The sequence below is a fragment of the Dipodomys merriami genome, unplaced genomic scaffold, assembly GCF_024711535.1.
Source record: "Dipodomys merriami isolate MVZ:Mamm:240054 unplaced genomic scaffold, mDipMer1.0.p SCAF_12, whole genome shotgun sequence".
Classification (NCBI taxonomy): domain Eukaryota; kingdom Metazoa; phylum Chordata; class Mammalia; order Rodentia; family Heteromyidae; genus Dipodomys; species Dipodomys merriami.
This window is the reverse complement of record NW_027202493.1, coordinates 34788775-34816479: the sequence shown is the minus strand read 5'-3', so window position 1 is coordinate 34816479 and position 27705 is coordinate 34788775. Positions and strand designations below refer to the sequence as shown.

The 27705-nt window shown below is 47.2% G+C and overlaps 2 protein-coding genes across 3 annotated transcripts; one reads left to right on the top strand and one right to left on the bottom strand.

Moving 5' to 3' along the window:
• Positions 1-1085: 1085 nt before the first annotated feature.
• On the top strand, positions 1086-2492 carry LOC138822969 (tripartite motif-containing protein 75-like). Its single transcript, XM_070015917.1, has one exon. The coding sequence runs from the start codon at positions 1086-1088 to the stop codon at positions 2490-2492; it is 1407 nt and encodes a 468-aa protein (XP_069872018.1).
• A 4509-nt stretch (positions 2493-7001) lies between these two features.
• Tmem192 (transmembrane protein 192) lies at positions 7002-22418 on the bottom strand. Of its 2 annotated transcripts, XM_070016527.1 has the most exons (6): positions 22291-22418; positions 19894-20040; positions 17287-17554; positions 10128-10262; positions 8137-8239; positions 7002-7277 (listed from the first exon to the last, which is right to left on the bottom strand). In XM_070016527.1, exons 1-6 carry the CDS (start codon positions 22315-22317, stop codon positions 7148-7150), a joined length of 810 nt encoding a protein of 269 aa, XP_069872628.1. In that variant the 5' UTR covers positions 22318-22418; the 3' UTR covers positions 7002-7147. The 2 variants fall into 2 exon arrangements, with proteins under 2 accessions (XP_069872628.1, XP_069872629.1); XM_070016528.1 differs by lacking the exon at positions 19894-20040.
• Between the last annotated feature and the right edge of the window lie 5287 nt (positions 22419-27705).

Sequence of the window (27705 nt, the reverse complement as noted above, 5' to 3'; positions counted from 1 at the left end):
TGTTGCTAGAATGCCTGCTGAGCCTGCAGGAGTTCCTGGGTTGGATCCTTTGCACACCTAAACAATTCCAACCCCCAAAGGAATTTGGGCTGTATAGTAAATTCCTACCAGTTGCATAGATAACCAAGGTTCCATTGTAGCTTGTGGTCTGTGTGTCTCTGGACTACTTCTTTTCCTCAGCCACAGTTGGGTCATTGTTATCTAGATGTGCCAAGGGGCTTGGATGCCTCTTGCCTTATCTATCTACCATCCTAGCTACTCTGTTATCCTAGCTACTCAGGAGGCTGAATCTGAGGATTGTGGTAGAGAGCCAGCCTGGGCAAAGAAGTCTGTGAGACTTTCATTTCCAATTAACCACCAAAGAGTTGGAAGTGGAGGTGTGGCTCAAGGGATAGAGCACCAGCCTTCAACACAAGCTAAAGGATAGCACTCAGGTCCTGAGTTCAAGTCCCTGTTCCAACACACACACACACACACACCTATTGTAGGGACTGGGTGTGAAGTGGTGTGGGAATGGCAGGTGGGATTTGTAAGGATTTCTTTCCTAAGAAATTTCTCACCCACAGCAAGTGTGAGGCTGGAGGAGCTGTGACTGACCGCTGCTGGCCCACAGGAGGGACTCTTGCTGGCTTCTGGAACTGAAGAGTGAAGACTTCAGAAAGCCTTTTTTTCTTTCTTTCTTTCTTTCTTTGGTCGGTTGTGGGGCTTGGACTCTGGGCCTGGGCGCTGTCCCTCAGCTCTTCAGCTCAAGGCCAGAGCACTCTACCACTTGAGCCACAGCACTACTTCCGGTTTTCTGGTGGTTAATTGGAGATAAGACTCTCATGGACTTTCCTGCCCAGGCTGGCTTTGAACTGCGATCCTCAGGTCTCAGCCTCCTGAGTAGCTAGTATTAAGGTCGTGAGCCACCAGAGCCGGGCTAAAGCCTTCTTAGAGTGACCGTTGTGGGAAACCAGGACTGCAGTGAAACCCTTCCTGTCTCAGACAGTGAGATCTGAGTGTGATCCGGTTGTCCCTCCAGAGAGAACTGAGAACCAAACTTCTGAAGCAGATCGCCTGTGGGCACCCTTCATTCCCTGCTCCCAATGGCGGTGACAGCAGCCTTGGCCAGATTTCAGGCTGAATCCAAGTGTCCCATCTGTTTGGAAGACCTGAAAGACCCGGTCACCATTGAATGTGGACACAACTTCTGTCGTGCCTGCATCCAGCAGTCCTGGGAAAATCTGCAGGAGATGTTCCCCTGTCCCGTGTGCCGCCACCTGAACCAAGAGGGCCACTACAGAAGCAATCTCCAGCTGGGGAGGATGATCAAAATCGCCCAGCAGCTCCACGTGGGCAGCAGCAAGAGGAAGAGGCTGGAAGAGAGCCCCCTGTGTGAGAAGCACAACCAGGCCCTCACCCTCTTCTGCGAGAAGGATTTGGAGCTCCTGTGTCCTGTGTGCGTAAGGCCCCCCAACCACCATCGCCACACGGTGAGGCCCATCGCCCAGGCGGCCTCTACTCACAGGGAGAAGCTCTTCTCCTATATCCAGCCCCTGAAGCAGCAGCTGGACCACGCCCGAAAACTACTACAGACCCAGCACAAGAAACATCTGGAACTCCAAGAGATCCTGGAAAACCAGAGAAAGCAATTCGCCTCTGAGTTTGAACATCTGAAGCGCTACTTAGAGCAGGAGCAGCAGGCAGCTCTGTCTAGGTTGGAAGAAGAGGAAAAGGAGCTAGGACAGAAACTCCAGGAAAACATAGAGGCCTTCACCAACTATGGTTCCAGACTCCGCAGTCTGCTGCACAAGGGCGAAGAGCAGATGCTGCTTCCCGAAGTGGAATTTCTGGCCGAAGTGAAACATTTCCACAGGGATTTGGACAGTGAGGTTAGCCCGCCCATCTTTTCCAGTCATTTGAGGCCGTACACCTGCACTTTTTCTCCCCAGTACTCTGCCCTGCAAAAGCTCATCAGGAAATTTAAGGTGGACCTCGTTCTAGACCCTGAGACGGCGCATCCGAATTTGATTGTCTCCAAGGATAAGAAATGTGTGAGCTTTTTAAAGAAGAAACAACAGGTGTCTAATTCTCCAAGGAGGTTTAAAGCCAACACTGTGGTTCTGGGGGCTCTGGAGATTGGCTCAGGGAGGCATTTCTGGGAGGTTCAAGTAGGGGATAAGGCTGAGTGGGGTATTGGAGTCTGCAAGGCCTCTATGTCCCCAAAAGCTAAGCAGACATCCAACCCCCAGGGGTGCTGGAGAATGCTGTTGCAGAATGACGGCTATGAGGCTCCCGGAGCTGTTCCCAAACCTCTGATAGATGTTGTGGCCAGACGCATAGGCATCTTCCTGGACTATGAGCTAGGGGAGCTCTCCTTCTATAACATGCCCGAGAAATCTCACATCTGCACGTTCAGGGGGACTTTCACGGAACCTCTGAAGCCCTATTTCTATATGGGACCTACTTCAGAACCTCTCAGTATCACCGCCGCAGCAGGTTGCTTGCAGTGAATGCTCTCTGCATGGACTGGTTTTTGTTTTCTGGTTTTTTATTTTTATTTTTGGTGCTAGAATTGGGGCCTTGAACTCAGAGCCTGGGCACTGTCCCCTTTAGTTTTTTTTTGGGGGGGGGGTTTCAAGACTGGTGGTACTCTACGATTTGAGCTGAAGGTCCACTTCTGGCTGTGTGTGTGTGTGTGTGTGTGTGTGTGTGTGTGTGTGTGTGTGTGTGTGTGTGTGTGTGTGTGTGTGTGTGTGTGTGTGTGTGTGTGTGTGTGTGTGTGTGTGTGTGTGTGTGTGTGTGTGTGTAATTGGAGAACCTCTGTCTGGCCCTCAGATCTCAGCCTCCTGAGTAGCCAAGATTACAGACAGGGCCACCATGGCCTGGCTCCCTGTTTCTTTTGATTTCATTTCACTCAAATTATAAATAAAATTGATTATATTATAAATATGTTTTCCATCAACTTAAGTTTAATCTCCTGAAACTTTAATTGGCTATATATTATCAAATATGTCTTTATTCTATTGAGAGTTATCTTTGGTACCCATTTCTCATTAAAGTTGTTGCCATGGTTTTATATGTCTGTGCAGTTGGGTACTGTATGGAATGGTTGGTTTTTTTAGCTTAATGTATAAAACTAATGATGAAGGGTGGGATGTGGAATTTGACTCTTGAATGTATCCCTCCTCATTTTGAAATGATTATTTGAAGATATTTTAGATGCTCTGTAATCTCAGGAACAACAGCTCATCAACAATTGTCCCAAACCTAGGGTCTTCTGCAGGTGTTCTACCACTGAGCCACATCCTCAGCCCTCACTTCCTTCTAACGGTAGATGTAGCACAACAATCCCGTGACTCAAGTCTCTCAACTGGGTTACAGGTATGCACTACCTACCTGGCCGAAATTGTGTGTGTGGGGGGGGGGTTGGTGCTGGTATTGGGGCTTTAACTGCTGTCAGTGGGGCCTGAGAACAGTCATTTAACTTTTCCACCCAAGGCTGGCATTCCACCACTTACCACAGTTCCACTTCTGGGTGGTTAACTGGAGATGAGTCTCAGATGTTTCTGACCAGGTTGACTTGTTTTTTGGTGTAAAAACTTTCAGAACTCCCGAGGGGCCTTCTGAGCGGCCAGGATACAGGCCTGAGCCACCAATGCACATTGGGCAATGGTCTTAGAACTGGCCCCTCCGTTCAGGACTTCAACAGCGGGGAAAACCTGAACATTGAGGGAAGCTAGAATTGAGAGGTAGGCTCTGAGCTGTCTGAGTTTGTCTCTACTCACTTTGCAGTGGTGGAGTCAGTCAGCTTTGAGGAATACGGTACTAAAGCAGACATGGAAATGACACAGTATGGACAAGGGCAGGGTCAAGAACCCAGTGTGGAAGATTCCACAGGGGGAACTCCACCTCATGAGTGCTGGGATTAAAAGCCATCCCAGTGAGGGTTTTTTTTTCCATGTTATATTACCATAAGAGTTCACTAAAAGGTCTGATTTGCAGAATAACTGAATTTATAAGAATTGTCCACTCATTTCCTCAGTTAACCTTTTCTGTCTGGATTCTGGCATCTAGAATCCTCTGGTATGCAGTCAGCTCCCAACTAAGGGTTAAATGTATGCTTATGGAGACATAAGCATACACTGGGGTGCTGATCAGCATCCTCAAGCACGGAGAGCAGCCCCTTCCCCCAACCCTCCCCTAATCACCACCAGTGTCTAGTACAGGATATGGAAACCCTGCCTTGGGGAGACTGGAAATTAGGATTGTTAAGAATTTGATTCAACAAAGACGTGAGGTGTACTCCTGGAGAGATGCGGCTCGTGCTGTGGAGCACCCGTGGCCTCACCAGTGCTCAGAATCCAGGCTTTCATGTCTGAAAAGCTCTAAACAAGTGTTTCCCACAGAAGCTATTGAGGACTGTGCTTGCTTCACACTGCGACCACAGTGAGGTTCCAGAGCAGTATTTTTGTTCTCTTTCTATAATCCTTGGTATCCAGAAGGCTGAGACCTGGAGGATGGAGGATGAAAGCCACAACAGCAGAAAAGTCCTCAAGAGGAGCCTGGAGGCATGGCTTATGTAGCAGAGCTGGTGCTCCACTATATGCACAGGGAAGCCAAGCGAGGGCCAGAGGCCCTGGGTTCAAAGCCTGGTACCAGAAAAAAAAAAAAAAAGATATTTCAGGAGCAAATGAAGCAAGAGTGCACATCAGAAATGATCTATAAAAAGATCCAACTTTATTAGTTCTTAAAGAAATGTAGTCGCAATGACACAGCTGTCAGACAGACTAGGATTACGGAGACCATCAGTGTTCAGAGTTAAGGGTGTGGGCCCACAGTACCATAGCTTTGTATAGTTCCTTGGCAGTGAGGTTCCAAGTCGGTGTTTTTGGTCCCAGACAGGGACTTGAACTCGGTACCTGAGCTTGTACTCATTGGCTAGAATTCTACTAACTGAGCCACGTTTCCGACCCCATCAGTTTTCTTGATATTTTTCAGTTTTGATGTTATGCATCATACACACGTCTTTACATATACACATATGTTATGTACTTGCCATGTCTTCCTGCCACCATCTTTTCTTCATATATACATACATACATATATAATTTTTTGGTTGGTCACAGGGCTTGAACTTGGGACCTGGGCACTGTCCCCAAGCTCTTTTGTTCAAGGCTCCCACTCTACCACTTTCAGCCATAGTGCCACTTCTTCCTGTATTTTGGACCTGGAGTCTTATAGGCCCTAGGCTGGCCTTGAACTTGTAATACTCCTCAGTCACCCATAAGCTAGGACTACAGACCTACACTACCACATCCAGCTTTCCTCCATATTTAAGACTGTGTCCTCACTTCTGCTCAAAACCTTTCAGCAGACCCCATTACCAACAAGTCCAAGCAGGTCCCTGGGCAGTGTCCAGGGCTCCAGGATCGTCTCTGCCAACCTCTCCAGCATGCCCCGCCACCCCCACCTCACACCTGTTTCACAGACACACAGTGCCTAAGGCATTTGTAGTTACTTTGCTTTAGTCACTAACTAAGCCAGACTACCTAAAAAAGCCTACTCCCCCCTGCCCCAGCACTGACACTGCAGCTTAGCCTAACTGCAATTACCCACTCAGGGACAGCCCAGAAATCTGCTTCCTCTTTAGAATACAAGCTGCATGTAATTTTGCACCCATAGTAAATAGAATACCTCATATTTCAATTGTTCATTTTCCTGTCATTTCTGATACCTAGTTTCATTTATTGTTGGAAATGTTCATTGTTGAGTTTAGAAACGTGGTAATAGTGAAGCTAGGAGCTGGTGGTTTACACCTTTAATCCTAGCTACTCAGGGGGCTAAGATGTTGGTTCAAAGCCAGCCAGGGGAAAGAGAGTCCCAAACACTTCTGTTCTTTTTCTTTCTTTTTTTTGTTGGTCGTGGGGCCTGAACTCTGGGCCTGGGTGCTGTCCCTCAGCTCTTCAGCTCAAGGCTAGCACTCTGCCACTTAAGCCACACCACCAATTCTGGCTTTTTCTGCTTATGTAGTGCTGAGAAATGGAACCCAGGGCTTCATGCATACAAGGCAAACACTCTACCACTGAGCCAGCTTCCCACCCCCCCCAAACACTTATTTCTAACCTTAAGAATTTGATATGACTGGGCATGGCTGTGCACATCTATATGCAATCCCAGCACTTGAGAAATGGAGGCAGAAGAACTGAGTGTTAGAAGCCAGCTCAGCTTACAAAGTAAGTTTGAGACCAGCTAGGCCTCAACACCGGAAGTATTAAAACATCTGAGCTGAGGATGACACTTAATGGTAAAGCACTTGCCTAACCATCTGCAAACCTTGGCTCCAACCCCAAATACCACACATAGAAATCAGATGTTTACCATCTACATGTTGAGTTGATAGGACATTTTATTCTGTTAGCATTTTAAAGTGCAACCCAACACTAAAATGAGCATTTCTCACCCTATTTAAATAAGATTTTAAGCCAAAGAAGGTTCTATCCTTACAACTAAACTTATTGATTCAGTAAGGGTATAATTAATACTGAAATACATAGTAACTTCTTGAAGGTAAAAATAAAGTGAACAAATTTGTGTGTATGCCAGTGTTAGGGTCTGAACTCAGGGCCAGGGTGCTCTAACTAAAGGCTAGTATTCAACCACTTGCACCACACGTCCAGTTCCATCTTTTAGGTGATTAATTGGCAATAAGCACTCAGGAACTTTCCTGCCCAGGCTGCCTTCATTTCAGATCTCAACCTCTGAGTAGACAGGGTTACAGTGTGAGCTACCAGAGATGGCCCGGAATATGTTAGTTTAAAGCTCTGTTTAAATAGATTATCACATTAAACTTCCTTTATGAAGATCCAAATTATTACAGAGTTCTTCAAATGTACCTCTGATCCCAGGAAAAGCCAAGAAGTTAAATTATTTCAAAATGTAGAAAACAGACATTTTCCTCAAGTTCTCAAGGCTAGTACCTAAGACCTTCCAAATGACTCCCCCCCTCCCCCCCCCCCCCCCATCTACCAAACAGCCACACAGGTAAGAACCAAATCCAGGCTTCCAACCCAGACAGGAAACTGTTGCTCAGCAGAGGCTGTGACTTCCGACTCCCATCGGGGGCTGGCTAGGGGGTGGTCTGAAGGGACTCTCATTAGGACAGCGGTCACGCCTGCGTGCCTAGGTCCGGACAAGTGAGTGCCAGCAGCCGCTTACTCAACAGTGCATTGTGCCGCTTCAGGCACAGGATGATGTCTCCTTGCTTTTCAACAATTTCTTCTAAGCTTGAAACAGTCCTGCAACAATCAAGAAATAAACAGGTTACATGAATCCATTACCGCTCGGTGGTGTGGTGGTGTTTGGGAGTGCACCAGCTCTTAGCATAGCACAGGACGTGTTTGATGTTATAGAAAGGCAATTTTCCAAAGTGACACAGTGACATTCTTCTGAATCATGAGAGTAGGTAGTGATTTCTACTCTTTGTGTGTGTGAGTGCAAAAATGTACATGTGCCAGTCCTGGGGCTTTAACTCAAGAGTCTGTGTGCTGTCCCTAAGCTTTTTTTTTTTTTTTAAATCAAGACTGGGGCTTTACCACTTGAGCCCAACTCCATTTCCAGCTTTTTGGTGGTTAGAGATAAAGTCTCGTGGACTTTCCTGCCTAGGCTGACTTTGAACCAGGATCCTTATATCTAGCCTCCTAAATAGCTAGGATGACAGGCATGAGCCACGACCTCTTTCTTGGCCACTTCTGGGTTTTGTTTTGTAGTTTATTGGAGGTAAGAGTCTCATGGATTTTCCCATCTGGCCTGGGTCATCAGATCTTAGCCTCCTGAGTAGCTAGGACTGTAAGCATGAGCCATCAGCACTTGGCTTATAGCTATCTTTTTTCTCCCCCTTTGAAATATTAGGGATGGAGTTCAAGGCCTTGTGTATATATCCACTGAGCTGCATTCTCATGCCAGCCTTTAAAACTTTTTAAAATTTATTTTGGAACAAAGTCTTGCTAAGTTTTCCAGACCCAGACTAGCCTCGACTTGGAAGCCTCTTCCTTTGGCCTCACGAGTAGCTGGGATGAAAGGTGAGATTGTCATTACACCTCACAGCTGAGATTCTAATTCTTTCTCGCATCTTCTTGTTCCCAACTCACACCTTACCTGAATCCCGTCTCTGAAGGAATACTGCTAGGGTAAGCATAGATTTTTTCTTCTTCAAGAACATCAGGTTGTGGTTTAGCTCTATTAAATCTTCCAATTTTCACTAAAAGAACAAAATCAATATCAGAGTAATTCTGAAAAATATCTATGTTTATTCCAATTATTTAGAATAAAATAACTGGAATACTTGGCTGTTCTTTCTAAGAAAGTCAATAGACGGGAGTGCGGGGGAGTGATGGAAGTTGAGTTTGATCGTGGCACACTATTCATGGGTGGAAATGTCACAGTAAAACTCCTTTGTACGGCTAATGTATGCTAATAAGTTAACATGCATGGGTTGCATTGTACTGTCAATACATAGGTGAGCTCCTAAGTGTAGCTGGTCATTTGGAAGTCTACTCAGCCATCAGTAAGAGGGGAATACAGAGGCTGACATTATGCAATGACACTCATCACTGGGGTTTATTGGGCACTTACTAAAAGACACTTTAGCTGCTATAGGTGGATGAGTTCATTCAGCTTTCATAACCACCCCGTGGAGTGGGTGGTATTTTACTCCTACCTCTCTTACAGATGACCAAGGGCAGCCTTAGCCAGGCTCCCAATCAGTCATGACTTCAGAGCTCTGCTGTTGACACTGCTTTGGGACAGTCTCTCCACATGTGCCTCCTCTAGGCATTGCACAGATTATGGAATCGTAACTACATAGTGTTGGATAAGTGGTTTCTTCCATGGGGGATAAGTTCTCATGATCCATTCATTGAATGAGCAAACATCTGCAAGCTACTATGTAAAGCAGGGCAGCTGAGACAGCCAGGTAAGAAACCAGGAAAGTGAGTTACAGAGCAGAGGAAATCACAGTATGCATTCTCAGGATGGGGCGATTCGTTGTGTTCAAGGCCCTGGAAGAACCAGTGAAGTGAGGCTGCTGGTGCAGCTCAGGGTGGGTGTTTCCAGCCATCTCCTCTTCCCTAAACCACAGGCTTTCTCTGAACTCACAATCTTCCTGCCTCAGCCTCTATTATAGTGCTGCAATTACCAGCATGCACTTCTAAGACCCAGCTGTGTGTTTTTCATTTTACTTATGCATCATGCATGCATGCTGACACTGGGACTTGAACTCAGGGCCTTATGCTCTTGTTTGGCTTGTTTAATCAAGTTTGGTACTCTGCCACTTGAGCCAGAGCTCCACTTCCTTTTTTTTTTTTTTTAATGGTTAATTGGGGATTAGGGTACCTGGAGTTGCCTGTGAGGGCTGGCTTCAAACCCAGGCCAGATTCTCAGATTTCAGCCTCCTGAATAGCTAGGATTAGAGGTGAGATACTAGTGCCCACCTAGCTAGCTGTGGTTTTAACCTTAAACCAAACTTACTTTGCTTTTGAGAAAGCAAATTTGTGGCTGCTCTTCCCTCTACCCCTAACCCCATCCTCTACCCCTAACCCCATACACACTCAAAAAGCTTCCCTTCCGTTGACAAGAACTTCTGACTCAAGACGCACTGTAGTCATAATCTGACTCGTTAAACTGAAACACCTTAGTACAACTACTAACAACTTACTTGCGATACCAATTCAGAAAAGAGACTCACGGGTGGTGGTTGCAATCCTGTTGATGCTTTGAAATTAGGGAAGTATAGATGTGGCCAAAAAGGAAAGACAGGTGCTAAACAGGTTCTCAGCTAAGAAGGGGAACTTACTGATGACTAAAGTTGTGGGCTCTACTTCAAGCTGAGAGGAAGGGAAGTTTTCTAATGGCCACATGAGCATGGACTATGGGAGACAGTGAGTGAGGCTGAATCTGGTCCAAACCATTTGCTTTCATACCTGAAAACAGACCCATGAACCTTGCTGAAGTTCTTCTCCGGGGGAGAGCGACAGAGAGGTGTGCAGGTGACTGGAAAGCGCTTTCACAACGAACCCTTCCCCTCATACAACTGATGTATGCAAAACCGACACCCAACACAACTACCCCAGCCTAGCTGTAATGCTCACCTGCATACAGGAGCAGCCAGGTGAACGAGCAGAGGAGCTCCAGGCCCAGGGTGGTGAGGATGAGGAGAAGGAACAGCCAGCTGAACTCGGGGAAGGAGTGCTGCAGGCCCAGGATGAGGAGGAGGGCCGTGTTCCCTACGGAGGAAACACCCGCATTAGAGGCCACAGAAACTACAGATGCTTCCAGAAAATCCACAGGAGGCCTACATGCTGCTGGTGCCACCGCCATGTCTTTAGTGATCCCTGAGAAGTTCCAGCACATTCTGTAAGCACTCAACATCAACATCAATGGATGATGGGCTATGGAAAATAAGCTTTGCCATAGCTGCTATTAAAAGCAAAGACACGCTCGCGTGGTGTGATGCAAGCAGACACTGACCTCACCAAGAGGCTGGAGCAGAGGGTGAGCTGAAGGTCAGAATCCACGTCCGTACAAGATCCCAAATGGGTTCCTGAACAGACAGAAGGATGGAAAAGATGGAAAACAGGCTGGGAACGTGGCATAGTAGTAGAGCGCCTGCCTAGCATGCATGAAGCCCTGAGTTCAATTCCTCAGCACCACATAAACAGAAAAAGCCGGAAGTGGCGCTGTGGCTCAAATGGTAGACTGCTCAAGGGCAGTGCCCAGGCCCCAAGTTCAAGCCCCAGGACTGACTAAGGAAAAAAAAAAAGATGGAAAAAACTGCTGGCTTTTTGGCCAGTGACCTGGAATGGCTGAAGGAGACTGCAGCCCATGGAAGGCTGCACCACGTCTAAGGCCTTAAGAGTCAGAGGCCAGCACAGAGACCACTGGCCACTGTGGTCCTGCTGTGGGTGTGTTCCAGAAGAAAAGAGCCCTAGGCCTTTTCTGTTAATAGTTTATACATGGGGCTGGGAAGGTGGCTCAGTGGTAGAGCGCTTGCCTTGCATGCATGAAGCCCTAGGTTCGATTCCTCAGCACCACATAAGCAAAAAGAAAAAAGCCGGAAGTGGCGCTGTGGCTCAAGTGGTAGAGCGCTAGCCTTGAACTGAAGAGCTGAGGGACAGTGCCCAGGCCCAGAGTTCAGGCCCCACGACCCGACCCCCCCCCCCCAAAAAAAATAGTTTATACAATGATAGAGGGTGGGGCCGTGCTTTCAGCCCACGAGGAGGACAGAGGTGTGAAGTCAACTCCAGTGGAAAGTCCCTAAGACTCCTAGCTCCAATTAACCACACAGAAAAGCTCAAGAGGTAAAGCACCAGCAGCTACAGAGGTATAACTCCTGCTTTCACTGTATTTGATGTTGGTATAATTTGTGGAGGGGAAGGGAAAAAACAAATCGTTTAAATAGGGATACAGGTGAACCCATTGCAACAATGAGATGTACAAAACGTTATGTCAAAAAACGAACTTTACAACTTTGGGGGTGGGGGAGAAGGGATGATAGGGGAAACAAAGGAGGAGGCAACAATGCTTGATAAGAAATATACTCATTACCTTAATTGTAACCCCTCTGTACGGTATTTTCTTTTCTTTTCTTTTTTTAAAATTTTTTTGGGGTCCGGTCGTGGGGCCTGAACTCTGGGCCTGGGCGCTGTCCCTCAGCAATTCAGCTCAAGGCTAGCGCTCTACCACTTGAGCCACAGCGCCACTTCCGGCTTTTTTTTCTGCTTACATGGTGCTGAGGAATCAAACCCAGGGCCTCTGGCATGCAAGGCAAACGCTCTACCACTGAGCCACCTTCCCAGTCCTGTACGGTATTTTCACAATAAAATATATAAAATAAAAAAAGCTAAGAAAATGTGCCTGGGCCGAGTTCAAGCCCTATTATTAGGGCGTGTGTGTGTGTGTGTGTGTGTGTGTGTGTGTGTGTGTGTGTGTGTGTGTGCGCGTGTGTACGTGCATGTACACAATTCAGATAACTATTGTGTGGAAGGGAAACTGCCCCTCAAACAAGCAAAACTTTCTTATAATTTTAAATGAAGCAGTCCTCAAACCCAGAGACCACCTTGCTTCCCCTTCAGTTCCAGGAACAAAGTAACTTTTCCAGAACTCCCTCAAGGACAAAGACTGAGATAAAGGCCAACCAGGCCACACCGGTGGCTCGTGCTGTTTATGCATACCTTTCTCCCCACCTGCTACCCCCATTCTCCTTATTTAACCTGAAGTCACCTCTGAAGAGATACTGAAATGCTGCTTTTCCATGGCTGTTGTGTTATAAATCTCCTTTATCTGCCCTTCACCATGTCCCCCTATTTGGCATAGGAGACTTGTGGCTAGACTTAACTTGGAACTCCTGGATTTTGAGCATGGGGGTTTGAGGAATTGTTTTCAACAGAACTGTAGAAACAAACAAAAATCTCAGTTGGGGGCTGGGAATGTGACCTAGTAGTAGAGTGCTTGCCTAGCATGCATGAAGCCCTGGGTTCGATTCCTCAGTACCATGTGAACAGAAAAGGCTGGAATTGGTGGTGTGGCTCAAGTGGTAGAATGCTAGTCTTGAGCAAAAGAAGCTCAGGGACAGTGCCCAAGCCCTGAGTTCAAGCCCTAGGACTGGCAAAAAAAAAAAAAAAAACCTAGTTGGCCAACACTTGGTGTATACTTGATTGTTTTCTGGCTCAGAGCTCCCAAACCCCAGTAATTTCCTGAGTGACTGGAGGGAGGGAACATCTTTTGTTAGAACTGGCCAAGTTATAAAGTCCCTAAAACCCTCAGAATTTCTAAGATGATTGAATTGTTTTGTTATTTCTAACAAGCCCTTCCCAGCACAGCAGAGTTTATGTAGATTCTGAGACTCACCCTGCCCTTGTATAGCCTGAGGGTAGGAGGTGGGCCCCAGGACTTAATTTAAGTTCCGTAAGAATTCTAGAACAATAAGATCAGAGAGCTTTCAGGTCACCAAAAGGGTGGAGCAACCAAAAGCCAACTAGACTGAAGCTTCCACCCAGGCCCGCCCAGACTCCTAGAGCAAATCTGTAATGAACCCAAAGACATCAGTGGGGTGGGGTAGCCTAGACTTCCCAGAGCCACTTTAGCTCATTATGCTAATGACAGAAATAGGCCTGGGGGTACTGCAGGGATAAGGTGGGGGCAGGTGGGGGTGTCAAGGGGAACCAAGCCAATTCACTTCAGTGATCAACACAAGGCTTGTGCTGTGTGTGTGTTTGTGTGTGAGAAAGTGTGCGGAAGGGTAGAGCAGGGTGGCCTCCAATTTGCCATTCTGCGTCAGCTACCCCATCCAAACTCAGCAAAGCATATATTTATTATTTATTGGGACCAGAACTGAACCTTGAGTATTTTTTTGTTTTTTTGTTTTCTTTTTCTTTTAATAGGTTGTGGGGCTTGAACTCTGGGCCTTGGTGCTGTGCCTCAGCTCTTCAGCTCAAGGTGAGCGCTCTACCACTTGGGCCACAGCGTCACTTCTGGCTTTTTTCTTTTTACTTATGTGGTGCTGAGGAATCGAACCCAGGGCCTCAGGCATGCAAGGCAAGCGCTCAATCACTGAGCTACCTTCCCAGCCCTGTGAGACTCTTATCTCTAATTAGCCAGCAGAAAAGTGGCCCTGTGGCTCCAAGTGGTAGAGCATTAGCCTTGAGCAAAAGAGCTCAGGGGACAGTGACAGGCCAGGAGTTCAAGCCCCATGACCGACAACAACAAAAATAAAAGAGGTTTGTCTGCCCTGTAGCTCCAAATCACAATCCTCAGATCTCAACTTCCTAAAAAGCCAGGATTATAGGCTTGAGTTACTCTTACCCAGGTTTTCTACTTCTTGATATAAAGTATGATTTGAATCACAATGCCATTCTTAAATGAACCACTGAAAGTAACTACAGGGTTGAAGGTAGAGAACTTTTCCTAGCAAACCCAAGGTCTCGGTTTTCACCCAAAGCATTGCAAACAAAAGAAAACAAAGTTTATCGTGGTGGCACATTCTGTAAGCCCAGCAGTTGGCAGAGTCAGGAAGATCCAAAGTTCAAGACCAATGAGGGAAGGGGTGACATTGGCCAAAACGAAATGTACTCTTTACCTAACTTATGTAGCTAACCCCTCTGCACATCACAGAAAAGAAAATTCAAGGCCAGCCTGAACTACACAGCAAGATCTTAAAAAAAAAAAAAAAAAGCAGATAAAACCCCTGCATGGAAAGGCAGTAATTGGTAGAGGATTTCCACGACACTGAGCAACTCCAGGGGCCAGTCACCAGTGGATAGAGCAGGGGTGTGAGTTCTCAGACATGAAAGTTACAGCCTCGTTCATATAAGATGCACTTTAAACTTTGCCATCCATACCTGAAGCAGTGTGGTAGCACAAGCCTGGAATCCCAGTATTTCATAAAGAGAGGCAGAAGAAAACTAACTTTAGGGTCAGCCTAAGTTAAAAATGAGCAATTGTCTCAAAAAAAAAAAAAATAGGAAGAAGCAGCAGCCTGGTGCCAGGGGCTCACACCTATAATACTAGCTACTCAGGAGGCTGAGATCTAAGGATCCTGGTTCAAAGCCAGCCCAGGCAGAAAAGTCCCTGTGAGACTCTTAGCTCCAATTAACCACTCAAAAACTGGAAGTGGTGCTGAAGCTCAAGTGATAGAGCACTAGCCTTGAGCACAAAGAGCCTCAGGGACAGTGTCCAGGCCCTGAGTTCAAGCTCTACAATGGACAAAAAGAGAGAGGGGGGTGAAGGGGGTGGAGGGGAGAAAATTGAAAGAACTGAAGCTCCTGCCCTAAACCATTTGATTTTCTGAGTCCTTACAGAGCAACAGGAAAGTGACATGGTGATCTGTGATATGTATTATCTATGTTCAACTGTTACAACAGATCGTGAAGGATATTATGTTTAAGAATTTAAGCTGGTGCCAGAGGCTCATGCCTAGCTACTCAAAAGGCTGAAATCTGAGGATTTAGGCTCAAAGCTAGCCCAGGCAGGAAAGTACCTGAGACTCTATCTCCTACTGACCACCAAAAAGCTGGAGGTGGTTATGGCTCAAGTATGGAGTGCCAGCCTTTCGTGAAAAAGGGACAGCTCTCAGGTCCTGAGTCCAAACCCCTCTACTAGCATAAAACAAAAAAAAAAAAAAATGATTTCCAGAATGTCATGTGAGAAACTGAGTATTATTATTATTATTTTGGTCATTTAGGTCTTTTAGTAGTAAAAGTTCTGCTTTTGTTTTTTTTTGTGATGGTGACATCTTTTGGCCAATATAGAGTGCTACACTAAGCCAGGTGCTGGTGGCTCATGCCTGTAATCCTAGCTACTCAGAAGGCTGAGATCGGAGGATCACGGTTCAAAACCAGTTGGGCCAGCAAAGTCAAGACTCTTACATTTAATTAACCACTGAAAAACTGGAAGTGAAGGTGGAGATATACTGGGAGAGTGCTAACCTTGAGCAAAAACGAGAAAAAGCCCATGGGCAATGCCCAGGCCCTGAGTTCAAGTTCTAGGATATGTGTATAAACATGCCCCTTAAGCCACACCTCCACTTCCAGCTCTTTTAGTGGTTAATTGGAGACAGGGCCTCAGTCATCTTTGTTGCCTGCCCAGGCTTTGAAGTATGATCCTCAGATCTCAGCCTCCTGAGTAGCTAGGATTACAGGCAAGAGTCACTGGCACCCACCAAGAGGGGCTTTTGTTATTGTTGTTGGTTGTGAGGCTTAAACTCAGGGCCTGGGCACAGTCCTTGAGCTTTTTTGCTCAAGGCTGGTGCTTTACCACTTTGAGGCGCAGTGCCACTTCTAGTTTTCTGGTGATTAATTGGAGATAAGAGTCTCATGGACTTTCATGCCCAGGCTGGCTTTGAACTGTGATTCTCAGATCTCAGCCTTCTGAGTAGCTAGGATTACAGGTGTGAGCCACCAGCACCTGGCTAACAGGGTCTGAATAGCTAACTTTGGCACTAAGATCCTAAAGTTCAGTTTAATTCAGTTAAGCCTTTCTAATGTCTCAACAGTAAAGAAAAGCAGGCCTTGTTCTTTCTAAGCCCTGTACGCCTCTTTCTTTTTTCTTTTTTTTTTTTTGGGTCCGGTTGTGGGCCTTAACTCGGCCTGGGCGCTGTCCCTCAGCTCTTCAGCTCAAGGCTAGCGCTCTACCACTTGAGCCACAGCGCCACTTCCGGCTTTTTTCTTTTTGCTTATGTGGTGCTGAGGAATCGAACCCAGGGCCTCAGGCATGCAAGGCAAGCACTCTACCACTGAGCCACCTTCCCAGCCCCCTGTACGCCTCTTTCTACCCTAGCCTTCATTAATTACAACCCAAGGATGTAGCTTTTGTTTTGTTTTGCCCCTACTGGTGCCTCATACTCTCGCTTTTCTGTTTAAGCCTGGAACTCTTAACACTTGAGCTACACCTCCACTTCTGGCCTTTTGGTGGTTAATTGGAAATAAAGTGTCTCACTGACTTCCTGACTGGGCTGGCTTCAAATGGTAATCCTTAGATCTCAGATTTTTTTGTTTTTAATTGTAAAAATGTTGTACAGAGGGGTTAGTTACATGAGTAGGGTAATGAATACATTTCATAGGGAGCATTGTTACCTCCTCCTTTATTTTCCCCCTAAAATCACTTCCCTCCCCACCTCCCCAACTTATCCCTCCCCTTCCCCCGACAGTGTAACATTCATTTTCAATATAGTGTCCTAGATCTCAGCTTTCTGAGTAGCAATGATTACAGGCCTGAGCTACAAGGGTGCCCAAGCCCATGCATTTTCCAAGTTTCCCATTTTGGATATCTTCTTCCTACGAACTTTCCATCACTGCCTCTTACAGCAAGAAAAGCACTGGATCTAGTCCAAAGAAGAAGCCCCGATCTCATCCTCAGACATGTCAAACCACAGTCACGCTTTTATTGCCTTGAGCACGGTCAGCCCACTGATAACGAAGGAAACCCTGACACTGTGTCTATGACAAATACAAACTTCAAAGGAAAATAAAGATTGTACAGACAGGAAAAGCTTCAAGACAGTGGCCACTACCCATCACTCTCACAAAAATGAGATTGAGAATACAGACTATAAAATCAACTTTCATGTGTGTGTGTTCATTCTGAGACAGGGTCTCCATACATAGCCTAGGGTGGCTTCAAACTTACAATCCACTGGCCTCTGCTTCCTGTAAGCTGGGCTCAGAGCTACACCAGACCTGGGGGGCTTCACAGGGCCTTCCTGCTGTCACTTTTCCCACACAAGCCACAGAGCTGACATGCGATGAGGCTTACCCGTGGAGTGGATCGTGAAGGCGAGGCCTTTGAGATGCCGGGTGGATCGGTATAGCTGGTTATAGCCTTGCTTTCTCGCTTTGCTGTGGTGACACTGGATGTAGCGCTCGAGGAGCATGTGCAGAATCCACAGGATCACTTTCCCCAGGATTATGACCGTCTGAACTTTCAGTGGGTTTGTGTAATTTCCCGGGCACTTGTCATCATCGTTTGGATGGTTGAGGGTACAAAGCACACCTGTTAAAAACGCTAAAGTCACGAACACAACCTGTCAGAAAGGAAAGCAGCAGATGATCAATATGTAAAACTGGGGAAAAATAATCAGAAAACTCATACCTATGACTTATGCTAGCCTGTATGTAATACATATTATATAAACATATAATATATATGGTATATGCAGTATATATGCTATATAAGTAATATGTAATATAGAAATCTATTATATACTGTATTATATAGTATATATACATTATATATACATAGCATATATACTATGTATAAGTAACATACAGTATGCTACAGTAATATACAGTATATAAGTAACACATAATAAAGATAAGTTTATTATGTATAACATAATATGTAAGTAATATATTACAATCTATCACTAATATATAACATATATGCACACAGACATACATATATTTGGCAGTACTGGGGCTTGAACTCAGGACCTCACACTTGCAATGGCTTGCTTGCTCACCCAGCTGGCTTGAGCCATGCCTCCAGCCCAGCTTACGACTTGTTATTCCCAAGGGCTTTTCTGCTTCAGAAAAGTCTGGATCTCACACTCCTGAGTAGCTAGAATTACAGGCATGAGAAACCAGTTCCCAGCACTCTACCCTCTTTTTATTGTGCCAGTCTTAATGCTTCAATTCGGGGCTGGGTGCTGACCCTAAGCACTTTGCTCAAGGCTAGTGCTCTACCACCAGAGCTCCAACTCCACTTTTTGCGTTTTTTGTGTGGAGATAAGAGTTGCACAGACTTTGCCTGGGCTGGCTTCAAACCACTGCCACCAGGGCCTGGCAGTAGTCTCTTTTTATATGTGAGCTTAGCTACCCTTTTACCACTGTTAAAAAATCCACAACCCAGCGAGCTCTAGTGGCTCACGCCTGTAATCCTAGCTACTCAGGAGGCTGAGATCTGAGGATCATGGTTCAAGCCAGCCTGGGGAAGAAAGTCTGGGAGATTCTTATCTTCAATAAACCACCAAAAAACCAGAAGGAGTGCTGTGGCTCAAGTGGCAGAGCACTAGCCTTGAGCTGAAGAGCTGAGAGGCAGCACCCAAGCCCAGAGTTCAAGCCCTACAACCACCACCAACAACAAAATCACAACTACACAGTAATCAACATGGCAGCCAGCAGTGTAGTTCAGCAATAGTACATCCTCCTACCATGCCTAGATCCCCCGAAGGAAGGATTTTCTTAAAGTGGTGAAGGCCCTTTGTATATGTGCTAACCTCTCTGTATCTGCTCATCTGACACAGGGAGCTATAAAGAAAAGCTTAGCTGGCAGGGCATTCATGGCTAAGCTTCCAACCTGAGAAGATTTACACAGAATGAGATAGTATACATGTCTGATCTATCAAGGTGATTTGTGGAGACTCAGGATTCATATTACCACAATGTGAAATGTTGAAAAGCTAACATATTCTCTACAATGGGAAGTGCACACTGAATCCAAAGAATCCATTTGTTGGGGGGGGGAGGGGGGGTTGTGGGGCTTGAACTCTGGGCCTGAGTGCTGTCCCCGAACTCTTCAGCTCCAGGCTAGCACTCTACCACTTGAGCCACAGCGCCACTTCCAGTTTTCTGGTGGTAAATTGGAGATAAGAGTCTCAGGGACTTTCCTGCCTGGGCTGGCTTGAACTGTGGTCCTCAGATCTCAGCCTCCTGAGTAGCTAGGATTACAGGCGTGAGCCACTGGTACCAGCAAGGATCTATTTCTATAAAAAGAAGCATGTAAAAAATGTTCTTTTTTGTACTGGGGACTGAGCTCATGTATGCTAGGTAAGCACTATGCCATTTGATCTACATTTCCCACCCTTTTATTTTCGTTATTTATATTTTTTGAGACAGGATTTCTCTTATATAGCCCAGCTTGGCTTTGAACACAAAGCCTTTTGACTCTGCTGCATGTAGTTTTGACTAAAAGCGGTTAAACAAACAATAAATTAACTGAAATCCAAGGGGTACTGATGGCTCATGCCTGCAATTCTAGTTACTCAGAGCATCTGGTTTGAAGCCAGCCCAAGAAGGAAAGTCTGTAAGACCTTTTTTTTTTTTTGGGGGGGGGGGGTCCAGTCGTGGACCTGAACTCTGGGCCTGGGCGCTATCCCTCAGCTCTTCAGCTCAAGGCTAGAGCTCTACCACCTGAGCCACAGTGCCACTTCCGGCTTTTTTCTTTTTGCTTATGGGGTGCTGAGGAATTGAACCTAGGGGCTCACGCATGCAAGGCAAGCGCTCTACCGTTGAGCCACCTTCCCAGCCCTCCGGAAGACTTTTTATCTCTAACCACCAAGAAGCCAGAAGCACTGCCCTGTGAGGCGTTCAGATACTTTTACGAACCTCAGCCCTGCGGCTTCCCCTTCCCCAGCCAACTCACATGTAAAACCAAGAGAAGACTTGCTATGAGGACCGTGGGGACCGGATGGAACCTGGGTCTGAAGTGAGCCTGCAGGGAGTGCTGCGGGGGAAGCTGGGCCCCCAGGAGGGGCTCGTCCTCTGCACTCTGGATGATGTCCACGGAACCCTGAGGGCCAAGAAATTGCCACTATAGTCATTACTTTCTGAATCACGTTCCCAAGGACAAATCTACCAAACTATAAAGCTGCTATAACCACTGCAGCACATGCCTGCAATCCCAGCTCAATGGGAGGTGATTCCCAAGATCACAATTGGAGGCCACCCAAGACAAAAAGTTAGCGAGGTCCCTTTCTCAACCAATAAGCTAGACTTCCTGGAAAACACCTGTACTTTTAAGTTACACAGGCAGGAAGACAGCGATCTAACGGCCATCCTGGGAAATACACAGGAACTCAGTAACTTTTTCTGGTGTGTGCTGGTACTGGGGCTTGAACTCTGGCTCACACTCTTGGTTGGCTTTTTCCAGGCTGTTGCCCTACCACTTGAGCTACACCTCCACTTCCCAAAACATAAAAGCTACTATGAAAAATCACTAGAGCAAAAAAATTGCTGCAGTGTGTGGCTCAAGTGATAAGAGCCACCCAGCCTAGCAAGCAGAAGGTGCTGAGCTCAAACCCTAGTGTTGCCAAAACAAATAAGCAAGCCAAAAACAAAACAAAACACCTTTGTTGGGCCAGGTGTGGTGGTGTCACCCTTACCTGCAATCCCCCTGCCTGAGGCAAACTTGGGCTATCTAGCAAGTTCCAGGCCAGTGTAGACTATATTGTAAACGGTGTTCCAAACAAAAACAACAAAAAAGAGACTGGGGTAAAGATTAGTGGCAGATGGTTTCCCAGAACAAACAAGGTCCTGGGTTCCACACTGAGAAAACAAAAACTAAAAACAAAACACTGTCCAACTTAAGGACACAAAGTCAGTTTTAAGAAAATCCCCTTCTAGGGCTGGGAAGGTGGCTCACTGGCAGAGTGCTTGCCCTGCGTGAAATGAGGCCCTGGGTTTGATACCTCAGCACCACATAAGCAGAAAAAGCTGGAAGTGAGCGCTAGCCTTGAGCTGAAGAACTGAGGGACCACTCCCAGGCCCAGAGTTCAGGCCCCACGACCGGACCCAAAAAAAGAAAAGAAAAGAAAATCCCCTTCTCTAAACAACTACCATATATGATATCGATAAACACAACAAGAATTAAAATGATTAGGAAAAAAAATGCATTTTTGTTTGTTTCTGAGACAAGGTCTCACTGTGTAACCCAGACTGACTTCAAGCATAAATTAGCACTGTCCAGTCTTCACCTCTCCAGGACTGAGAATGCAGGTGTGCCCCACCCTACCGGGTGCAATTCTTTAAAAATACGATGGAGTACATACAGATAGAAAAAGAGGCTCCACAGTGCAACAAACGAACCCATCTACTGTCTCAGTTACTTAAAAGTTTTTAAATTTTATATATGTGTGTGTGATAGAATGTGCGAGAGCGCGCGCGCACACATACACAACTCTTGCATGCATGCTGGTCCTGGAGCTTGAACTCAGGGCCTGGGGTGCTGCCCTCCCTCTAACCCCCCAAAGTCTAGCGTTCTACCACTTGAACCACAGCTCCACTGTGGCTTGTTCGGTGGAGATGAGGCGCCAGGCCCGCAACTGCGATCCTCAGCTCTCGGCCTCCTGGGTAGCTGGGATGCCAGGTCTGCGCCCCGGGCGCCCCGCAAGGAAGGAAGCACTCAACTCCCGTCACTCCAGGCACAAGAGTCTCACCCAGGACTGAGACCTTGCTTTTGGGGGGTCACTGTCAACTTCGCAGGTCTCGAGGGTAAGAACTTTGGGGGGAGCAGCGGTGGTGGCCCCCCCTAAGCCCACCGCTGCCCAAACCCGGGCTTCCTCCAGCAGCTGCCTGCAGACACGGGCGCCAAGACCCCCGTTATGCTGTCAATCTGCACGGTCTGCACGCAAAATGGGTCACACACACACGCAGATCAGCGTGTGCACGGAACCGGTCTCATCTGGACACGCCGCTCCGATCGCGGCTGTGGACGCCGGCGTCCCGCCCGCGCCCCGCCGGCCGCGAAGCCGGGGAACCCCGGAGACCCGGGGAGGAGAGGTTACCGGGCGGCACAGGCGTCACGTGAGCCTCCCACATCCGGGCGCCGCGACGCGCGTCGCACGTGCGCCGAGACCCACCCAACCTGCGTCCCCGGAAGCCCACCCGCCCTCTCCCGGGGAGGGCGCAGGCCCGGGCCCGCGGAGCCGGCCCCGGCCCGGCCGCCCGCGCTGGGAGCGGCCCCCAGCGCCCCGCCCCGCGCGCCCCAGCGCCGGAAGAAGGGAATCCCGGGGACAGACGCACGCCGCCCCAGGACACTCACGTCCTCCATCCGGCTTCCTGCCGCCATTTCCCGACGCTGGGCGATCGAGCCCCGGCCAGGCCAGGCCCGGCCTCCCCGCAGCGCCCGAGCACCGGGGGCCCCCGGAAAGTTGCCACCTTCGGAGACCCGCCCGCCCCGCGCCGGCCACGCCCACCGCGCCGCCGGCCACGCCCACGGCCGGACGGGTGCCGCCCCCTCACTGGTGATTGGTCCAGGTGATGAGGGGGGCGTGTGCCAGCGGATGACCGAGGCCTGGGGCTCCGCGGTTCCCGGGTGTGTGCGGGGTTGCGGCTGCCCCGGCGCTGCGAAGATGCCTTCCAGCAAGGCGTTGTTTTGCTTCTGCTTAAAGCATTAGCTTAGTTTTTTTTTTGTTCTTGTTTACGGGCAAAAGCTCGGTGTTTCGATGGATCCAGAAGTGAACGTGCTGCCCGGCACCAGAGGGTCGGAGCTGCAGACCCCACTGTCGGTGACAGGTCTGCAGGCTTCCCCAGCGGGAACCCCACGGTGCAGCCTGGGCTTTAGGGTGCTTTGTGTGTGTGTTTGTTTTAAGCTCAGGCAGAGCCTCTAGAGAAAATTTTGAGGCCGTGTTGGGCCATCTGACCCCAGACCGGTGCCAACAAACCAAAGCAACAAGGTTGCATAAGGCTCCACGTGATCTTACAGGCTCACCATCCTAACATTCTATGAATGATTTCTCAAGAACGCGAGTCCACAGGCGTCCCCCCTTAACCTTTGATCTTGAAATCTGTCAAGCCTAAAGAAATGTCAAAAGACTAGTTACAAAGAACTTCCCCTATCTCTTGCATTGATTTACTATAGATCTTATTACATTATTTCATATGATGCCACATTTGCTCTGTGTATAAGTGTCTATCAATATATATATATATATATATATATATATATATATATATATATATATATATATATATATATATATATTGGGTCCGGTCGTAGGGCCTGAACTCTGGGCCTGAACGCTGTGCCTCAGCTCTTCAGCTCAAGGCTAGCGCTCTACCACTTGAGCCACAGCGCCACTTCCGGCTTTTTTTTCTGCTTATGTGGTGCTGAGGAATCGAACCCAGGGCCTCATGTATGCAAGACAAGCACTCTACCACTGAGCCACCTTCCCAACCCTCAATATATTTTTTTAAGAGGTAGGGTTTCCCAGTGCTGACCCAAGCTAAACTTTTGGATTCCTGGTTTCAGGAATTCAGCCTCCTGAATAGCTGGAATCAAAGGCATGTGACACTCTGCCCAACTCACAATTCTTTTTCTGTTGCGGTTTGTTTGTTTCACCCACCACAATGCTGTCAAAGTTCAAACACAGCATTTACATTTTCTTTTTTCTCTTTCTTTTTTTGTGCCGATTCTGGGGCTTGAACTCTGAGCCTAATTGCCGTCCCTGAGCTTTCTTGCTCAAGGTTAGTGCTCTACTACTTGGGCCACACAGCTCTACTTCTGGCTTTGGGGCATTTAATTGGAGATAGAGTCTCAGAGACTTTCCTGCCCCGGCTGGCTTTGAACCTTTTGAAATGTTGATCTTCAAATCTCAGCCTCCTGAGTCACTAGGATTATAGGTGTGAGCCATTGGTCCCCAGTCACTGCATTTATTTTGTCAAAACATATATTTTAATACATGTATACATTGTTTTATATCTATCTATCTATCTATATGGACAGAGAGGGAGAGGGAGAGGGAGAGGGAGAGAGAGAGAGAGAGAGAGAGAGAGAGAGAGAGAGAGAGAGAGAGAGAGAGAGAGAGAGAGATCTCCTTACATGAGATTGGCACACACAGAAGGAACTATTGAAATTCTTGGCTTCCTTCCTTCTCCCTCCCCTCCCTCTCCCACTTCTCTCTATGATAAACTGCTGGGAAGGAGGGGCCAGGTGCACCCACTTCTCTTTGTGGGCACGCAGCACTGCACTGTGTGTAATTAAGTATTTAATAAATGCTTTTTGATTAAGTTCAGCAGGATCACAGCAGGTGAAAAGCACTCTGCTCAATCTCTCTGATGAGATGATTTTCTTTGGCAGAGGCCCAGGTGGCACCAGTGCTAAATCCACTGTGATGTTTTGGCAAATCACCTAATCATACCTCAATTCATTTCTCCCCAAGATGGAGAGACAATTCTCATCCCTCTGCTTACGAGTTATGACAGGCCTCATAATGCTGCTTCCATGCTTTTTGACAGATGCCTGGAATTTGAAGGCCTATCCTTTGGTCAGTAATAGAGTTCTGGATCTAGAAGCAAGAAGGTCAAGAAGCCAACAGCTTCTTAGAAGTGATCTGTGATTCCTCGCCGTGAGTTGGCTGTGAAGATGAAGACAAGGATTCCAGGAACCCACTTTTCATTTTATTATTTTTGTGCTGGCACTAGGGCTTGAACTCAGCGCCTGGGTACTGTCCCTAAGCTTTTTCACTCAAGGCTGAAAGTCTACTACTTGAACTACACTTCCAGCTTTCTGATGGTTAAATGGTAGATAAGAATCTCAGAATCCTGCCTGGGCTGGCTTTCAACTGCTATCCTCAGATCTCAGCCTCCTGAATAGCTAAGATTGGAGGTGTGAGCTACTGGTACCCAGCCATCTTTTTTTCTTAGGATCCGAGAAAATAGATGTATTAACATGGAAAGAGGCAAAGTGAGCACTTCATTAACTTTAGACTCATATGGATGAATTGGGGCAGAGGCTAGAGAGGTGCACATAATCATTCGACAATGCCAGCGCCAGGTGTGGCCTTGGTGATTCTTAAAGAGTCTCAGTTCTCTTTGGACTCAGGAAGCCCACAGGAAAAGATGCTAGGCAAGGTGGGAATGGATGGTCAGTCATGATTTTATGATTCAAAAGCCCTCCTGCTCAGAGGCTCAGTAGCAGCCGCACCCCATAGCATAACACACACTGTTCACTGCTCACCCCGGCACAGATTCACAGGCTGTCCACAGGCACCAGCTTCGTTCTGTGCAAAGGGTCACATTCTGTTTTCTTGTGGGGCCTGCTTGTACCCTTCCTTGCTATAGACAAAAGTGGCATCTGGCCAAGGGTAGCCACACAGGCCATGTGTGTTCAGCCAGCTCAAGGCTACAGGCTGTGGAAAAAGACTCAAGGTCACCCCGGCATGTGGAACCTGCTGAATACCAGTACTTGGGAAATGCAAGCCCTGAGCCCTCCTAGATTAGAGCCAGGGAAACCCCTTCTTTCAGAGAACTTAGGGACTGAAGTAAGTTGTTGGTCCTTTTTAGCCAAAGCAGTTACTCTAAGTGCCTGATCATTGACAAGTATGAATGAAGTCGCATGAAAGAGACTTTTAGAGTCTTATTATATGTGAAACGTAGACCTTACACACATGCCCTAAATGCTTTCTTTACAGGAGCTCTTTAAATAGTTTTAACTTGCCCCAAGGTGTTGCCACCACAAAGTAGGACAGAATAGGACTCTGACAGTCATCCTTACCTACTTCACTGCCCCAGCTTACTGCTTGAAAAGAAGCAAGAACACGAGGTCCCGAGTTCAAGCCCCACTACTGGCACAATGACATAAATAAATAAATAAATGAGTTTATATAACGCCAGATGCCGGTGGCTCATGCTTATAATCCTAGCTATTTGGGAGGCTGAGATCTGACCATCCCAGTCTGAAGCCAGCTGGAGCAGAAAAGCCCATGAGCCTGATCTCCAATTAACCAACAAAAAGCCCCAAATGGCAGTGTGGCCTCAAGTGATAGAGTTTTAGCCTTGAGCAGCAAAAAGCCAAGTGAGAACTTGCGGCCCCCACTAGCTACACAATCCATCCACCCATCCATCAATCAATGAAAGTCAAGGTTGAGGGCTGTAGCTTGGTGGTAGAGCACTTGTTAGCAGGTGCAAGGGGCTCCAGTCTCCAGCATCTCAAGCCAGGGAGGGAAGAAGAAAATGAAAGAAACTTAAAATCTGTCCACACAGTGAGAAAGTCAAATGTCCCTGCAGTCCTGGAGAAAGTGAAGGCTTTGGGTACGTGTGGCCGTGGAACTCCCATGGCTGGAATCCACTTGTTAGCTTCGGTCCTCTCGCTCTGGTCTTCACTTTTTCTACAAGAAACCAGACTTCTGTGGACTCCATAGTTTCCCCAGGCCTGAGGGAAAGAGTGTTGGGCCTTTGTTCTACTGGCTCAGCCCTTTCCCTCTCCTCCACTTGTCTTCTTCCTTCTTGGAAACAAAGGAAGTGTTTCTTCTGGCAGAAGAATAAGGGTTTAGCAAATGGTTGCTTGAGCAGGCTCTGGACACTCGGTTCCCTTCTCAAAAAGAAGTGAATGGCCAACCTCAGCCTATCCAAACTGATGAATTCCCAATTTGTCCAGACCACACCTGCCTTCAGAGGTGCAGTTCTCAAGTTGGCCACGAGGTGACGCCGTTCTTCTGTTAGTTACATGGAAGCTGCCTAGTCTTTTTTTCTCATCAAATGAAATAAATATTTAGTGCTTCTGGCTAGGTGCTCGGAGACAGATGTTCATGTTCCCTTCTAGTGATATGTTTCAAAAAAGGGCTTTTAGTGAATACCAAAGAAGGGAGGCGAGCTATTATTTGAATAGCACTCAGGATGTGAGGCTTTATGCCAGGAGGCTGACATATACCTAAATACCCAGACAGCATTTTCATAAGATTTCAGCAGTGCGGTGTCATCCAGCACAATGGGTTCCTTCTCTTGGTGAGGACAAAGCCATCAGGCACGACCAGAAGGTGAAATAATGGAGAAAGTTTTATTACCTGCAGCAGGTAAGAACACAAGAGTTATTTCCAAAACGAAGTGTGTAGATCTCATTTAGGGGGTCCATACATATTCCTATAGGAAAACCCTTGAAGGGCAACTTAATTCCCCTGTTTAAGATGTACATGACTGGGCATGCTCAGTTCAAGGCCATCACTCAAGAAAGGAAACTAGAGTGGAGGTGGGTCCAGGGCACACTTAGTTTAAGGTCATGGAGGAAAGTTTCAAAGGTTAAAATGGAAGATGGTAATACTTCTGGACAAGCTCAGCTCCACCTTGTTTTCCCCTCTCCCTTCCCTCCTTTACCCAGGATAAAGGTTTTGGCTGAAATGGAAGGAAAGGAGTCTTTGAAGATACATTACTCTGTCTCTAAGGCTGCCTGCCTCACTTAACTCTGAACAACGTAGTCCTAGGTGCTCAGCAGGCAGGCAGATGGCTTTGTTACCTGAAGGTCAGCATATGATTGTTGTACTCAATGGAAGATTTCAGGCAAGACGAGAGAGAGAGAGAGAGAGAGAGAGAGAGAGAGAGAGAGAGAGAGAGAGAGAGAGAGAGAGAGAGAGAGAGAGAGAGAGAGAGGACAAACCCAATAACCACCCTGGCACCAGAGTCAGGTGCATCTTCAGGAGCAGCCAACAGGGAATGAGTGACAGGAAGGTTATGGAAGAATGAC

Coding starts and splice junctions, on each gene's coding strand:
- LOC138822969 (XM_070015917.1), top strand. CDS start 1,086: ATGGCGGTGACAGCAGCCTTGGCCAGATTTCAGGCTGAATCCAAGTGT.
- Tmem192 (XM_070016527.1), bottom strand. CDS start 22,317: ATGGCGGCAGGAAGCCGGATGGAGGAC. Junction 20,041..22,290: donor CAGGAAGCCGGATGGAGGAC/GTGAGTGTCCTG, acceptor CTTGGCCCTCAG/GGTTCCGTGGACATCATCCA. Junction 10,263..17,286: donor CTTCACGATCCACTCCACGG/GTAAGCCTCATC, acceptor TTTCCTCCGTAG/GGAACACGGCCCTCCTCCTC.